This window comes from Coenobita brevimanus, chromosome 96 (genome assembly GCF_032717465.1).
Source record: "Coenobita brevimanus isolate Jiangsu-jjx chromosome 96, ASM3271746v2, whole genome shotgun sequence".
Taxonomy (NCBI): Eukaryota; Metazoa; Arthropoda; class Malacostraca; order Decapoda; family Coenobitidae; genus Coenobita; species Coenobita brevimanus.
Window position 1 is genome coordinate 13869292 of NC_137049.1, and position 18649 is coordinate 13887940.

At 43.6% G+C, this 18649-nt stretch overlaps 1 protein-coding gene across 1 annotated transcript in view; it reads right to left on the reverse strand.

Annotated features, from left to right (window-relative positions):
- LOC145413461 (uncharacterized) overlaps positions 1-18649 on the reverse strand; it is a 319141-nt gene that overhangs the window by 43377 nt on the left and 257115 nt on the right. Inside the window, exon 7 of the mRNA XM_080283160.1 lies at positions 17562-17709. Within this exon, the coding sequence (XP_080139286.1) occupies positions 17562-17709 (148 nt within the window). The remainder of the gene's footprint in view (positions 1-17561; positions 17710-18649) is intronic.

Sequence of the window (18649 nt, forward strand, 5' to 3'; positions counted from 1 at the left end):
TGAGACAAAAAAGTGCGTCTTACATGCCGCAAAATACGGTATATATATATATATATATATATATACTGTATATATATCATCATCATCATTAGGACCTCATTTCCAACCCAAGGGCAGGGTGAGAAGTAGCAATGTCCAGACAGCTCAAAATTGCCCAATCCAATGGGCCACACTTCCATTCACTCATCATTCAAGCCCCCGGAATCCTGGCTCTATCGGATACACCAAAAACATTCACCACATTCTGTAGCTTCACATATCGTATCAGACAGAGTCAATCCAGAAGCTACCACGTTAAAAAGGGGTGCCGAAAATCCTTGATCATGCATATCTCCTCACAAAATTCATCCAGCCAGCTCAACCTCCTGTCAGTTTCCTAGCCTCACCGACTTCCAAACCTCTCTTCCTCACACATTCATCCACCAAGTCTCTCCACCTTCTCATTGGCCTACCTCGCCTCCTCCCTCCTTCAAATTCGCTCAGATATACCTTCTTCACCACTCTACTGTTATCCATTCTCTTCACATGACCATACCATCTCAGTACGCTCTCTTCAATTCTGGTGTCCACCGACTTCCTCACTCCGCATCTTTCATGAATCACATTATTTCGTATCCTATCCACCCTCTGTACTCCACATACATTCCTCAGCAGTCCCATCTCCACTGCTCTTACTCTTGACTTATCATTTTCATGCCACATCATAGTCTCACATCCACATGTTAAAGATGGCATTAACACTCCTTCATGTAAGCCTCATGCAGCTGCAACACTCAAGCCTCTGTTTTTTATCAAGGCCTTCATTGCACCAGCTACTTTTCTTCCTTGTGTCACTCTACTTTCCACTTCTTTTGCACATTTTCCTCTCTTTTTCTATCACTGTACCCAGGTATTTGAAATCTCTCACCAATTCCAGTCTCTCTCTCCATTCACTGTTACATTGCACTGGGAGTCACCTTCTCTCTCAATAACCATCACTTTACTCTTTTCTACATTTACTCTCAAGGCACGATGCTTACAGACATCAGCAAAACTCAGCACTAGCCTACCAAGTTCTTGTCTGGTACTTGCAAGCAGTACTGCATCATCAGCACACAACAAATTTGAGATATTCCATCCATCACCATTCATTACCAATGCCATCCCTCTCTCCATTACTCGTGTTTTCACTTCTCTCATCACCCCATCCATATATACATTGAACAACCATGGGGACATCACACAACCTTGTCGCATGCCCACACTGATTGTGAACCATTCACTTAGATGCCCATTAACCCTGACACATGCTTCACTACCATCATAAAACCTCTTGATGGCACCTAACAGCTTTACCCTCTACACCGTACATGCGCAAAACTTTCCACAATCCTTCTCTGTCCACATTGTCATATGCTCTTTCCAGATCCATGAATGCCATAAACACCTTATGGTCCTTCTCACATGCCTTCTCTACTATCTGTCTCACTGCAAATATTTGGTCCACACATCCTCTGCCACTCCTAAAGCCACTCTGTTCATCACTCACTAGGACTTCTGATATCTCTCTTACTTTCTCTATAATAATTCTTCCATATACCTTCCCTACCACACTCAGTAAGCTTATGCCACGATAATTCTTACACTCACTTCGTTCACCTTTATTTTTGTACAGGGGTACAATCACAGCCTTTTTCCACTCTGCAGGCACAGTTTCACTCATCCATGCCTTCTTACATATCTCCAACAAGCACTTCATTCCATTCTCTCCACTACATTTAAGCATCTCTGCATACACCTCACCAACCCAACTGCTATCCCATTTTTCAGCCGCTTCACAGCACTCTTCACCTGTGCGAGTGTCACGTCTCCTGGCACTACATTCCTTCTCTGCACACCCCCAAAACCAATCATGTTTACAGCTGCTCTGCTCTCTCTATCCCCATTCATCAGGCTTTCAAAATATTCTTTCCACCTGGTCCTTACTTCATCTCCATGGGTTAATAATCTACCACCTGCATCCTTCACACCATCCCATTTCTTATCACTTTCACTTCTACATTTGCACACTTCTTTCCAGAATAACTTTCTATTTTTAGAGTAGTTTGCATTCATTTTTCTTCCTAGATCCTCAATTACCTCCTCCTTTTTCCTCTTCACTAGTCTCTAAACATGCTTCTTGCTCTCAACATATTCAGTTCTTATTTCAAATGAACCCCTATCCTGTAACCACTTTAGCCACTTCTTCCTCCTTTCCTCCACCGCTCTCTTTACCTCCTCATCCCACCATGCCATACCTTTCTTTGTTGTTACTCTTGCCACACCACATACTGTTTTAGCATTCCTAACTAAGCAATCCCTATATGCATTCCACAGTCTGTCCAGATCCATTTCATTCCAATTCAGTAATTCTAACTCGTTCTCTACTTTGGTCCTGTATTCATCTGCCATTTCTTTGATCCTCAGCTTCTCAACTTTCAGTCATTCTACCTGACTGCTCCTCTCTCTCCTGATCCACCTCATTCCTTTCAGCTTGATCTTGCATACCACAATCATATGATCTGACACACCTCCACATCATCCTCTCACAGCCATAGTATCAGCAACCATTCCCATCATCGACCTCTCTACGAGCATGTAATCAATCAGGCTTCTTTCAACACGATCCCCATTCCCTTTGTACCACATATATTTATGTGCATCTCTGTGTTTGAAATACGAGTTACAAATGCACAACCTCCTCTCCTAACACATATCCTTTAGTCTTTTCCCATCATCATTATCTCCTGGTACTCCATAGCAAACCATTATGGCATCTTCAGGACCAGTACCTACTCTCCCATTCATATCCCCCATCACAATCACTTTACAGCTCCTGGGCATTTCTCCCACTACTTCACCCAGCTCATCCCAAAACCTGTCTTTCTCTCTCACTCCTGTTCTCACATGGTGCATATGCTACAATCACTGCCACTTTCACCTTCTCAAACTTGAACTTGACATACATACATCTCGAGCTAACACATTTGTAGTCTCTCATTCCCCTCTGCTACACCTCATTCATCAACAAAGCAACTCCTTCCTTGCATCTTCCTCGCCCATTCATTCCCGATCTTACACATTTCACACCCTCCCACTCCTCCACTTTGCACCCTTTCATCTTCGTTTCACACAATGCCATCACAGCATATCTCGCACTCTTGAACACATTCACTACTTCCATCCTCTTGCTCTCCTCATTCACACCTCTCAGATTCCACATGGCCACGCGAGTCTGCCCATTTGGTTGGGGCCCTGGGCAGGTATTGGGCCCTCCGAGGCTCTCCGAAACGACTGCCATGATTAAGTGATTTTGGACAGGGGAATCTGGGGGACACTTAACCCTGCCAGCGTAGTAAATGGTTTCCTGGGTACAGGAAACCATTTGGCCTGTCACTCAGTGTAGAGCTCATATGGCACCTCTACACTGAGTGAGTGGATGATGGGCGCCCCCACCTACCACATATATATATATATATATACTGTATATATATATATATATATATACAGTAAGACCTCATTATAATGAACTAATTGGGACCGAAACCATTCCGAAAAATTCGAAATTCAGATAAAAGCGACATCCGGACATTTTCTGATATATCAGACATTAGTCCAGATCACATGAATGGTTTTTAAACTGCTTTGACTACCACTGTGGTACCGAACTGTGTTATAATTTCAATATATTAATCTATCTATCTATCTATAGCCCGACGCCCTAATCCCGCAAAGGGTGGCCGCAGACAAAACGCCTCCAAGTCACTCTGTCACCCACCATTTGACTCCCCTCCCCCCAACTCACCCCCCCCTCCCTCATATACCTCTCAACTCCATCCCTCCACCTCATCCTCGGTCTACCCCTCCCTCTCCCTCCCTCCACCTCACCTACATACACCCTCTTAGTCAGTCTTTCATTCTCCATCCTCTCCACATGTCCAAACCACCTCAGTGTATTTCTCCTAATCTTTTCAACCACATCCACATCTACCCCACAACGTTCCTTCACTTCTTCATTCGTCAACCTGTCCCTCCATGTCACTCCACATGCTCCTCTCAAGTAACTCATTTCCACTGCTCTCACTCTTGACTTGTTCCCCTCTTGCAAGGTCCACGCCTCGCTTCCATACGTCAGGGTAGGGATCACAATACCATCATGCAGTGACTTCTTAACTTCCATACTCACCTCCCTATTTCTCATCACTGCTTTCAGTGTGCCAACAACCTTCCTTCCCTGCTGTACCCTTTCACGTACTTCATCCCCCAAAGTTCCATCCTTACTCATCACACTACCCAAGTACTTGAATGCACTCACATTCTCCATATCCTCACCATCCAACCTCACTGCACACTCTGTGACTTCATTCCTCTCAAACACCATAACTTTACTTTTGTTTACATTAACTTTCAGCTTCCTCCTCCTACACACTGTCCCAAATTCATTCACCAAACCTTGCAACTCCCATTCATCTTCACTCAACAATACTGTATCATCAGCAAACAGCAACACCGGAAGCTTCCAAATCTCACCCTCATTCATTAAGGCCACCCCCACATCCACTGCCCTACCTTGTACCTCCTTTACGACCCCATCCATATATATATTAAACAGCCAAGGAGACATTACACACCCCTGTTTCAGTCCCACATTGAGATCAAAGAACTCACTCAGCTCACCATCCACTCGCACCGTAGCCCTAGCTCCCTCGTACATACTCTTCACAGCACTCAACAATTTCCCCTCCACTCCATATATTCTTAATACCTTCCACATACCTTTCCTATCTATTCTGTCATAAGCTTTCTCCAAGTCCATGAAGGCAGCGTACACTTTCCTTCCCTTCTCTAGATACTTCTCCACTAAACATCTTAGAACAAATATCTGATCTACACACCCTTTTCCCTTCCTAAATCCCCCTTGTTCTTCTCCAACTAGCTCCTCTGTCATATGCCTAACCCTATCAATGAGTATTCTACCATATATTTTACCAGTCACACTAAGAAGGCAAATACCCCTATGGTTACCACATACTTCTCTCTCCCCTTTTCCTTTGTACAGAGGAACAATTATACCTGATTTCCAGTCCTCTGGAACCCTTCCCTCTTCCCAAGCCAATCTACACAACTTCCATATCCACTCCACAATCAAATCGTATAATATATTAATCAAATCGTATAATATATACATTAATACTGTACTGAACATTGATAAATATGTCTTTATTTACATTACTGTGGTGAACATAGATGAAGTGGTCTGGCAGTCCGGACTGCTTCTGGCTTTATCGGACATAGAGGAATTTAGTCCGATAGCTCCTCAAGCCCGATAGAAGCGAATTCCGGTGTTATATTGAGGTCTTACTGTATATATATGTATGTATGTATATATATATATATATATATATATATATATATATATATATACAGTGATCCCTCCAATATCCGATGTAATAGAGCCAAAGGCATGTCCGGATAGTGATCCTGTCCGGATATTGGGCCCCAGTCTCCTGGATTTGTACTTATGGACCCTAACTCAGAAAAACACCTATACAACTCCCTCTGGACATGCATAGCACCTATTTTAAGACCCAAATCACACCAATAAGGGACATGAAAGACTGAAATAAATGCAAAAGAGCCATAAAATGAGGTTTTTGTGGTAGGTTTATACAATATTAAACATTCTGGGTACTTACAACAAGTCCCTGGCTCCTGGACTGGTAGTTATGAACCTTAACCTAGCCTAACTCAGAAAAACACCTCCCTAATGCACAAACATAGCACCTAAGACACTATTCACACCAATAAGGGAGATAAAAGAGTGAAATGAAGTATTAGAGGTAAGTATGGAAAATACAGTACAGTATAATATGAAACATTCTGGGTACTTACAGCAAGTCCCTGGCCATCTCGATGAATAACCCGCCTCATCTCAGACTCTGACAGTGAGAAGGAGTTCCTGAAGCACTTGCAGTACACTGTTCATTATGTCTTGCACAGATTTTAGTCATTTCCACTCAGAAGTCCATTCGCTTAACACTGCGTACTCTTGTCTTACTTGCGCTCCATTGTACCTTAATGAAATAAGTGTTGCACTCTGCACTTTAAGTCTTTCCTCTCTTAAAACCATTTTCTAAACAAAACACACTAAAGTTAATTTACGTTACATTTACAGTCCATTAAATCTTTGTCTTTTCACTCAGAATTCAAATTCCTTAACACTATGCACTGTTTTTTTTCACTGCACAACACTGTAAATTCACGTGTGGTCTAGTGGAGAAGTTCTTGGCGTCTAATCACTGTCAGAGTGAGAGAAGCACGTGCAGGTGACCTAGGGGTAAGTTGCCGGGTCGTGGTGATGGAGTACCCACTGCAGATGACTCTGAAGAGAGGTAAACTCATGTTGAGTGGTGATTCCTCCATGCCTGATGTGCGGGCTGTGGCTCGGAGCATGAGGGCCTGTCTTGGGGAGGCAATGGAGTGGAGCCAGGGCTGGGCACAGTGGGGGTCACGGGCCTGAAAAAGCTGTCATTGGTTGATTGACGCAAGGAATGACGATTTTGATGATTAATGATGCACTGCCTGAACGCGTGCACTTCCTCCACAAGTCCCAAGGGCCCCATCTCCCTGTCGTAATCCGTGTGCTCCAGGTAGTCCAGAACGAACTCTAGGTGTTCCCAGAGTGCGCTCAGCTTGGGGATGGCTGGAGTAGTGTCACGCTGAGAGGAGTCCGCATCATCGTTGCTGTCCTCATCGGAATCTTCATGCTGGGTACTGACACCTGCAACTGAAGATGCTATCTCAATATCAGACATGGTCTGATACCCAGGATCACCGTCGTTGTCATCCAACCACTCACGCACTTCGTCAACATCAACATCGTTGCCATGCGCACGTAGACGTGCATGGAAGTCATACATGTCAAAACCTGGGAAATCGTGCTCCACATCCGTTCCGAGAAGCAGACGAGACCAACCATTTTCAAAAGTCTTGACAGGGATTTCCTTCCATGCACTGGCCCAGTTGTAAATGGCAGACTTGATGTTGTGGCGGCGAAGGTTTTCCAAAGTCCGCTGGCCTCTGGTGTCCCGTCCCTCCCTGCGCTCGTTCTCATCCTCAAAAACTACCATCACCACGTCCAGGAAATTCCTTCGGTACAGCCTCTTCGTTGCCACGATCACTCCTTGGTCCATTGGTTGGATGAGAGTAGTAGTATTAGGTGGCAGAAACATGCACCTAATGCGCTCATTCTCAGCCACCAACTCCTTGTCGCACGGGAGGGCAGGTGCCTTGTCGAGGAGAAAGAGGGCCTTTACCTGGTCGTGTGGGATTCCCAGTTTCTCTGTCTGGTAATGGATGACCTCCTTGACGAAATGGCGGTGGAACCAGTCTTTGAAGATCTGGGCTGTGAACCATGCCTTCAAGGAATGGTACCAGACGACAGGGACATCCATCACCCCACCAAGACACCGAGGCTGCTTTGCATGGCCAACAATAATGGGCTTGAGCCAGTGCATGCCGCTAACTTTGGCACAACACAAAGCAGATATCTGTTGCTTGGAGAGCTTGCGGCCAGGTACACGCTTCTCCGTCTCCTCGGCTAGAGTGTTCGTAGGCAAAGAGCAATAGAATAAGCCAGTTTCGTCAGTGTTGTAGACTTAACCGAGAGTGAGGGCCTCCCTGTCGATCAAGCGCTTCAACTTCTGCCGAAACTCGTCTACTCCATCCTCATTGGCGTCCAAGGCTTCGCCATGAGACTTACGGTTGGTAAGGCCATGTTGTAACTTGAATGTGAAGAGCCAACCTTCGGATGCCTTGAAGTCTAGGGCGTCGTGAAGCCTTGCGAACTTCTCAGCAGCAGCCTTCAGCTCCGTGCCACGCACCATCACACAGCGGCACGTTGCTGTCAATACCAAATCAACGTAGAGCAGTTGACTTCTGCATACTTGGGAGTATACATCACCTTCCTCCCCACGTTGCATTTGCTTTTCGACGAGAAGTCAGCCGTGAACTGAATGAGTTTGTCGCGGGATCTCTTGATATCAAACAAAGTAGACCGGGCAAGCTTGAATTCATGGAGGATATGTGAGGTAGACCATCCCGCATCCACCTTGTCCAATATCTCCCTCTTCTTCTCCAGAGTCAAAACCACTCTCTTCCTCTTCTCAGGTGGCGGGGCCATCATCACACACATGAAGGAGAGGCACGAGAGCAGCAGGAGAGCCTGCAGCAGGTAAGGCACCACCACAAAAGCGAGCACGTGGGCGGCCATGATGATGAGCGTGCACACACAACAAGAGACGGGGGGTAAGTGGGGAGGATGCAGGGGCGCTCTAACGGACGTCGGCGGAACAACGCACCAGAAAAGAGCTGGCCCGCGCCGCGCGCGCCAACTTCAAATTACGGGCAGGAAAAAGTCAGATTTTTTTCGAATTTTTTGCGGTTTTTGGTCCATTTTGGGAATATCGAATCCCAGGACGAAAATGTCCGGTTATTGGGGATGTCCGGAAAATGGGTGACCGGATATTGGAGGGATTATATATATACAGTTGGGTCTGGTTAGTACTTGGATGGGTGACCGCCTGGGAACACCAGATGCTGTTGGCATCCCTACGTCAAGTGGGGTTGGTGGAGGATTAGTGCCCCTCCCTGTAAAACAATTAACTCTAAGCCCTTGGCCACCCTGTCTGGGATACATGGCGTCTGGCAATGAATGAATGAATATATGTATCTATATATATATACAGTAATCCCATCCCCACACACCCCCTCTTGGCCTTACCACCTCCCGCCACCACCTTCAACCCCCCACCCCAACCCCCTACCCTCACCCCCACCCCCTAGCACGCAGTATCTTTACCTTCCCAGTCTCGAATATTGCGTATGTTTTACACTTTATGGTGCGTGTTCTTGAATTATTTCCTGTAATTTATTTGTGTCTTTGCATACAGATATGCACATCACAATTATTTTAGCTGTCTTTATTTGAAACGCACTCAAAAAAGAAATTTTATTTTATGTCGACGCATGCAAATATGTTGAAGCCTGCAAAAATGAAAAGAAAAGAAACGAAAACTAGCTAGATTTGACAGATTGGAGGGGAGGGGAGGAAAGAGGAGGGGAAGGAAGGGAAGGGGAGGGAATTGCAAGTATGGGGAGGGAAGAGGAGGGGAGGATAATTTTTACTATTTATCATATTTATTTGGGGGGTTTGTCACCATTTTATTTTTTTCTAAGCACATTACAATGGATTATAACATCAATACACACCAAAAAAAAACGACTTTGGTGATTTTTGTACGTATTTTTGTGAAGAAAACAGGTGCGAGCAATGTATTTTCTTTCTCGTCGGGGCCGTAACGAGTAACTATTACCAACTTTGACGGGCCATAGCTCAGTAACTATTGGGTCTAGGAGGGAGAGGTTTGCGTTTGCAGGTATGTAAATTGAAGCTCTATAAATCGGGCATAAAACTTTTAACCTTCAAGAAAGTCAAAAAATCTGTTTTTGCATCCTGAGGGGCAGTCGAGGCTGGAGAATTGCATACCCTAGGGGCCCTTGCGCCCCATACCATCTCTCCACTTCACAAATCTTTCCTCCGCCTTCCTTTCATTCTCTGCAGTCAACACCAAATCATCAGCATACAACATCTCCCATGGGAGTCCATTTCTGACGTCATGTGAAAGGGCTTCAAGTACCATGATAAACAACATGGGACTCAAAACTGACCCCTGATGCACATCAACGTTGATGGAAAACTCATCACTCAAATCTCCATTCACTCTTACCTGGGTGTGAGCACTCACATAGATGGCCATCACCACCCTAACCAGCCAATCCTCCAAACCAAGCTTTCTCATTGCCCACTTCACCACCTCTCTTGGGCCTCTGTCAAAGGCCTTTTCTGAATCAACAAAAACAAAATACAGATCCCTTTTCTTCCCAATATATTTTTTCTGAACCTGTTGAACAATGAATATGGCATCAGTGATCCCCCTGGCTGGCATAAACTCAAGCTGCATCTCATCAATATTCACTCTTTCTCTAATCATATCTTCTAGAGCTCTCTCCATTACCTTCATTATCTAATCTAAAACCTTTATACCTCGATAACTTCCTCTTTCCAGGGCATCACCCTTCCCTTTATACACATTTACAATTACACTCTTCAACCATTCATCTGGGACAACACACTCATATATAATCATATTTATCAGGTCAGTGACTAACCTTACCCCTATATCTCCTGAGGCAGTCAACCTAGATATACCTGCTGCCTTCCCCACCTGCATTCTGCCTATTGCCTCACTCACAGTAACAAAGGCCAAGGGCCACACACTGGATCTGCTGGCTCCAAACCTTCCCTGTCCTTGTCAAACTCAATTCAACAACCGGCTATAATGCTCTCTCCATGTATCTTTCATATCCCCACTGTTCACCACTACCCTTCCTTCATCATTCTTCACACACTGCTCACCTATAATATCCTGATTATCCCTTTTCATCTGATTTGCCACCTTAAATATCATATTTTTCCTTTTACCATGATTTAGGTTATGAAGTAAAAGTCTCTGTGACTCAGACTTTGCCCTGTATACCTCTCTTCTAGCCCTGCTCCTTAACACAACTAAATTAGTTGAAAATTTTTGAATAGGAAAGTGGGGTTTGAAGAGTCTGATCCCATGGAATACTGGGTGAAAAAGCTTCAAAGGAAGTATTATGGAGAGATTTTTTAACTTTTATGCCAGGCCACTAGCAAAAATAATAAGCTGATAAGATATTTAGGATTATTCTTAGACGGAAAGGGTTTAATTAAATCCCGTGGCAGAACAGTAAAGGCTGAGTTGCCTCTTCAAACTAGACATCCTATATTGTTACCCAACAATGATTATTTAGTACAATTAATTGTTAAGGAAGCCCATGAGTTAACTCTTCATGGAGATGTGCTGCAGACTCTGGCCCGAGTCCGAGAAAGGTATTGGATTCCTATGGGTAGACAGTTCGTAAAGAAATATCTGAAGAGTTGCATTACGTGCAGAGAATATGAACAACGAGCATATGACTATCCAAAACCACCTGCTTTACCAGAGGATAGGGTAAATATAAGTCAGTCCTTCAGAGTAACTGGAGTAGATTACACAGGGGCTATAACTGTTATGAGTGAGGGAATTCCCCATAAGGTGTATATATATATATATATATATATATATATATATATATATATTTGTTTACTTGCACCTACACAAGGGCAGTTCATCTAGAAATTGAAGATTTAAGTTCAGAGACATTCCTGAATGTATTCAGAAGATCTGCAGCTAGAAGGTCTTGTCCTAGTAAAATAATATGCAACAACATAACCAATTTTGTTGGAGCATCACCTCTACTTTGAAATATAATGAATGACTCAAAGGTTACTTCAGTGCTGGGAATCCGAAATTGTACCTGGCAGTTCATAGCTCCTAGAGCACCATGGCAAAATGGATTTACTGAACAAATTATTGGTATTGTGAAGAACTGCCTTAGGAAAACCTTACACAGAACTCAGATCACTAGAAAGAAGCTGAGAACAGTAATAACTGAAATTGAGGCTAGGGTTAATGACAGACCTTTAACCTATCTGGATGATACTAGCGTATCAATTGAGGCCTTGACACCAGCTCATGTGTTGTATGGCAGAAAGCTCTATCCAGTGCCTTGTGTGGATATCCAGGAGGAAGTAGATGATCCCTCGATTGAGAATAATGAACTAGGACAGTATCTGTTTGAGGGATATCTATCTATCTATCTATCTATTGCCAGACGCCTCAATCCTGTTTGGGGTGGCCACAAACAAATCACCTCCATGTCGCCCTGTCCCCCGCCATTTCACTGCCCTGCTCCCGACTCACACCCCCCTCTCTCATATACCTCTCCACCCCATCCCTCCATCTCATCCTCGGCCTCCCCCTCCCTCTTCCCCCCTCCACCTCACTCACATACACTCTCTTCGTCAGTCTTTCACCCTCCATCCTCTCCACATGGCCAAACCACCTCAATGTGTTGGGATATCAATATCTGAAAAAAGTATTGGACATCTGGAATAGACATTGAGGCGAAGATTATCTTTTGAGCCTAAGAGAGAGATTTTATTGGGCTCAGGCTGCCAGCAACAAGTCACTCATTAACAAAGGAGATGTCGTCTTAGTAAAAACAGAACAACCAGGATCCCAGTGGCCATTAGCTGAAGTCATCTCCACACATCCAGATTCGGAGGGGGTGCTGAGACTTGCAAAAATTAAATGTAGGGGACATATCCATATAAAAACCATTGATAAATTGGTGCCCCTTGAGTTAACAGCTACCCCAGAGACTGTGAATGGTGGAGAACCATTGGATCAAGATGCATGACCTAGAAGGGCCACAGCACAGAGTTCTCGAGATCTATGGACAGAGCTCCTGGCTAGGGGTCACATTAAATGATACAGCATATCATTTTTCGCCTGGCCCAAAAACTGTGGCAAATATTTTCCCCCACAGCAATTTTTGTGCTCTTTACTTTTAAAATAGTTGTCCCTGTTGAATGCACAGGAAAAACCATTGAGTGGTTTATTAACCCAGGGATTTAGCTCCAGTTCTCGTTTGTGGTAGGTGGTGGCAACCATCATCCACTCACTTGATGTAGTGCTCCCTACTTCCTTAGCTTTTATTATTCTTTTTCTGTGCCTGCCGTCCTATCTTCCTATTTCTCCCATCTTTCCTGTCACTTCTTATTACTTTTCTTTCCTTTACAGGTGCCTTTACAATGAGTGAGAAGCCAAATGGTTTCCTGTAAGCCAAGAAACCATTTACAAAGCTGGGTGGTAACCATATAACCAAACCATAAGTGCTCCCTACTTGTCAACAAGTGGGTTGGTGGAGGGTTGGTGCCCCTCCCTGTAAAACAACTAACTCAGTGTCAAATGGCCACCCTTTGCGGGATTATGGCATCTGGCAATAGATAGATTAATAATTGTTATTATCAGTAAATTAAATGCTACTGTGTGTATGGCAACTACATTGTAAATACATGTAAGTGCTTAGGAATTTCCACTGACATGACTGCGCCTGCATAGTAGGATGACATGTATCCTGACGAGAAAACGGAGGAAAGTTGAACATTATCCTGATATGAATAAAGTGAATATTTGGCTTTAGTTTTATTTAAAAACTAAGATTATGTTAAGTTGGATTTTCCTTGTTAATTTCATGAAGTAATTCACTGTATTTAGGTAATTGTAATTAAATAATATTTGGCACCTCTAATTCCTATGAGGGGAGAGAGGGTCATCATTTTTTCACTTTGTTCCTGAAGCTCATTCGAGCTGCACTGTGTACAATCACACCAAGGACGTTTGGGAAGGACCAGACACCAAACTGAGACCTCAAGCCCATCATCATCTGTTATTCCAAATCTATCTAGCTACGTAACCTTTATGATTTGGCCAAATCGGGGAGACTAGCTAGGATATAAGGAGATAATTACTGGTGAGTCAAAGCATTAATTATACCCTAATTTCCTAAGAGACTTATAGTATTTAGATTTAATATTTGTTGTTGTTAGACTAACACTTGTCAGACATGTGAGTGTATAAAATTTCTGACATGTGTGTATGATGTGTGTTAGGTGCTGCAGCATGGGGGGGAGGTGTGGGTGTGGGTGGAGGGGAAGGGGTGAATTAGTCTGGATACCATACACATGAACATGTCGAAAAATAAATGCAAATTTCACTTCCCTTGCAGAAAAATATGGACTGATGTTGTGTGTGCACTGTTTCCACTTGCATGGCCTCCCACTATGTGAAATATGGAAAGGAACATCATGACTGCTTGATCCATTTTTGCACTGCCCACTCTGCAATTCTCACTATTCTTGATACAGTACTGTATTTCTTTCACTAGATAGTTTGTCGGATGCAGGGAGACTATGCCCGTCAAATGATCATGACCTGAGTGTTGCTTCTTGTCCAAAGTGAGAGATAAGTCTATAAAAAATGAGTAACTTTGGGCGAAAACTCAGAAGGAATGCAACATACATGCGCACTAATCTCCATCCTTCCAATGCCCGGCACATACTGACCTGTCTCTATGACTCATGATGGGATGACTGAAGCCTAAACTTAGCTGCCAGAGGCATAATAACTTATTTCCACCCACCTGGGTATGAACAAATTTCACCTAGACTGTGTGCAGGAAGATTTTGCTGCATGAATTTTTGACAAGCACTGTACACCATGTAGGAGTCCAGTAACCCCATGTGGTATACAGGATCTTAACAAGGGCAGACCAGAGTCCTTCATATGGTTAGGTGCAAGGAAATATAAGGAGGTCTGGCACCCAAGTGAATGCCATGGTTGCTCCATGCAGTCACAGTGCCACCATGTGTGGGTTTCTTTTCTGGATCTGAAGAAGTTAGTAATATGAAGTTAACAGCCAAATTCACATTATCCCCTTCAAGCTGCAGCATATGTTAATACAAACAAACATATGGTACCATTGTAACAGGGAAACTAATGGTACAAATATGTGGTCAAAATGACGCAGACACATCCCAATACCCGTATTATGTACAGCCCTTTGTAAGGGCAGTGCATAATACCACCAAAGTGGTCACATGCAAAGATGTGCGGCAGATGGGACAGCTGTGCATCAGGGGTCAACATTATCAATCTATACTTATCATCCAATCCTTTACTGCCCCATAAAGAGCATACATGCCTAGGTCTACACTACTTGTCCCAACATTTACAACACGGATGACCGGTCCCACACCCCAAAGTGACATTATATGAACAATAAACCCTAACCATTTCTTGGATGTAAACCCTTATGAGCCACATCCACTTGAAGTGCCTTAACCCACAAAACCACCCTCATTTTATCAGGTCACGTGGTTACCATCCAACATAATAAATGGTTTCTTGAGCTACAAGCAACCTATCACCTGGCTTGTCATGAAGTGCACAGTCACCAAAAGGTTGCTCTAAATCGAGTGAGTGTATGGTGAGTGCCCCACCCTGCTGTAATGCAGCCTCATACCATGACACACCTCATGTTCTTAAATCTTACTTCACTGACTGTCCTTCAACATACAATCATCAAAATATCCCCTGGCAGGGTCCAGGTGAAGTGACCAATTTCCTGCAGCCCACCAGGTTCATGTCCAGATGAGCCAGGGGCCACAACTATCAATGAACATAGTTTATCATTGTCCACCGCTGCTGCCAATATCAATATGCGCTGCCATAGATAAATGTAGAGAGACAAGGAGGTTGGTTGTAGATCGTCGAAGCACCGCCAGTATAAAGTCAAGAGGCGTTGTATAGCTCGAACTTGCTACTGCTTAGTAAAATGGTCGTCAACTAGAGTGAATAGGTAGGTCTCTCTCTCTCTCTCTTTCTCACCTTCCCCCTTTGTCTATCATAAGCGAGGTGAGTTACAGAGCACTCTTGGGTTATGGAGTTTATTGTACACAATTATATCGAAGTGTGATTTACAGCTTAACATAGCATAATGGCGAAACCTCCTAGCTGACCCTATCTCCTGCCTTGCGCCTTGGATCGTATTCTCGGGCTCTGTCTAACCCTTTCTGTCTGGTGCTCTCTCTGGTTCTCTAACCTTCCTACATGTGATATCAGACTTACAGCCCCCTCTAGCTTCTGGCTAAGGTGTGTGTGCGTATGTATGTGAGTTTGTCATGTTTCCAGTACATGATCCGAGGTGTTTGGCATTCTTGATTAGTCTAGGCTAGGGGATGTGTAGATGTCTCTTCCTGGAGAACTTCAGACATAACTACAGTACCTGTTTTATATATTGTTACTTATAGCTTTATACAACTACTGCAACTGACTTAGGACCTCCCCCTACAAGGTATTAAAAAACACAGAAGTCATAGTATATCACAATGTTTGTTCAAAAAATGCCATTCATTAATACGAAATCATGTTTCCCTTGTTTTTCAGGACTAGTTGGATGCATTTTGGCATGGAATCACTTAGATCTCTAAAGTAGTCTAAGGACATTTCTTTACACCAAACATTTGTCAGTTCAATCTTGAGGTGTTCCAGATTGGGTGTCTTCTTCTCTGCCATGATTTTCTTCACCTTTGCTCAGCAGTTTTCTATCGGATTTAGATCTGGACTATTGCAAGGTCAGTCAAGGACCTCAATCCAATTATCCTGAAGCCATTTTGCCACCTTTCTTGACTTGTGACATGGGGCTGAATCGTGCATGAAACAGTGGCATCTATGAATAGCAAAAAAGATTAACAAATGATCTTTCAGAACTTGAATGTACCGGCCACCATTCATCAAGTTCTTAGAAAGAAAGCAGAGGCCTCTCCTTCCCATTTCACCTGAGAAACACCCCCATACCCTTATTGATTGTGGGTGCTTAACAGTTGGCACCATGTAAGCAGGGTCATATTGACTACAGGAGGCAGGGTGACGAACCTTGGCAGAACGCACCTTGAACACTTGAAATGTACTTTCATTGGAAAACATAACTTTTCTCCACTCATCCGATGTCCAGTGTGCATACTTCTTGGTAAATTAAATGTGCTGCTTCTTCATGTGGTCAGTGAGAAGCAGTTTCTTGGCTGCAGTGCGGCTTGGGAAACCCAGCTCCTTCTGCAAGTTGTGTTGGATAGTTCGAATTGAGACGTCTTGTAACAGCCAGGGATGCATTCTCTTGAATTCTGCTGCTGTTAGTCAACATTTCTTGATTACTTCCCTCTTCAGAAGCGTATCTGTACCTCTGGAAGTCATCCTCTTCTTTCCACCGCCATGCTTGTGCTCTGGTACGACATCAGGTGGCAAGCCATGTGCTGCAGCAAGAATCTTTATGATGGTCAACTTTGTGCGTCCAGTACATTCACCAATCGTGTTGATAGGGGAATTATCCTGCCTCCATGCAATGATACGGACGCTCTCATCCCTTGAGTAGTATTTTCCAGGCATGACAACTCGACTCTAGGAAAATAACAGGGCAAACAGTAACGCATACAAAAAAAGAGGGAGGTGCAAGCTCAGAACGACGGGAACATATAATCGCACGCTCGCTTCTGGGCAAGCACTGATGTGCTGAGTGTTTCGCCACCTTCCGCCAACACCAGAGGAGTTGCCAGTTACTTTTTGCCCAAAAAATTCATTTGGTAGAGGTGGAAACACAAAGCAAAGACAGACAACTCTCCCATAGCAATTCTGTGTGTAGGGCCTAAGTCAATTTGCAGTGGGTATAGTTACATACCGTAGTTACATATAGTATTGCATCATAACATATTATACCTACACAACAACATCTCTGGTACTGGTGAGGGATGCCTTTCCATGGCTGCAGTGATACGGCTAGGCAGCTCTGCTGCTTGGTTATACAAACATCCCACAACTCCTCTGTCCTCTACAATGATGATGACAGTCTGAAGGAGAATGATAACTTAAACCTACCATATGCTGGGTTCATATTCAGCTGAGCTTCGGGTCAGAACAACAACAATAACAACAAAAAATATATATATCCTTTCTACTCACCTCAATATTTTGCAATTCTACACGCTTCTCTTCCGTAAGATAATCCTTCATGAACCGGGAGAATGCACTTGGCACACAGGCAGTAATTTTCTTGACACGACTCTTCTGGACCAACTCTTTTGCCTCTGCTACCACCATCGTCAGTGTCCTGTCACAGGAAGGAGAAGAAGGGGAAGGGGAAATACTAATAATGAACTGTAAACTCAATTCTCACCTAAAGTCTAGGATGTGCTCAGGCAAAATGCTGCTTTAAGTGAAACAGCTGCTGAAAAGGGATACCATCCCACAGTGGCATGATATAACTGGGCTGCCTGGTTATGTAAACATGCCTCAACCCCCTATCCCCAGAATAGAAGATGATGGACTAGAAGCTATAGGGTAAGTGAAGCCATCGCTAAGCCAGGGTATCGCATCTACGAGTATGGTATATCGAGGTATACCTGTACTTTACATGTTAAATCTACCCTGAGATACAATACCCTGTTTAGCGAGGGGTTTTTACTTAATCAATAGCATCATTAAACCAGGCTATGCCTGTACATTAAAAAAGCTAAGAATGCTTTGTCATGTTAAATTACATTAAGTAAGATTAAGTGAAAAAGTCAAGTATGAGAAGACTACAAGGTGCTGTCCAAAATTTTCCAGACCAACTTGCCTCTGTCCTAGCTAAATTATTCAGACTATGCATACGTACTTCTTTATTCCCAAATTCATGGAAAGAAGCCAATATCCACCCAGTTCCGAAGAAAGGAAGTTCGTCTGACCCCTCCAATTACAGACCAATAGCTATCACATCTTCTCTTGGTAAGGTATTTGAAACTTTAATTAATAAGCATATTGTTAAACATCTTGAATCCAACAACTTAATTAATGATAGACAATACGGTTTTCGCCACGAAAGATCCACCATTGACATACTCAATCTCTTAACTCATACCATCCATCAATCAATTGATCTTTTTGGAGAAACTCATGCAGTAGCTCTTGATATCTCTAAAGCTTTCGACAGAGTATGGCACCGTTCCCTGCTGTCCAAACTCCCTTGCTATGGACTAACGTCTTTTGTTCCTTTGATTTCTTCTTATCTT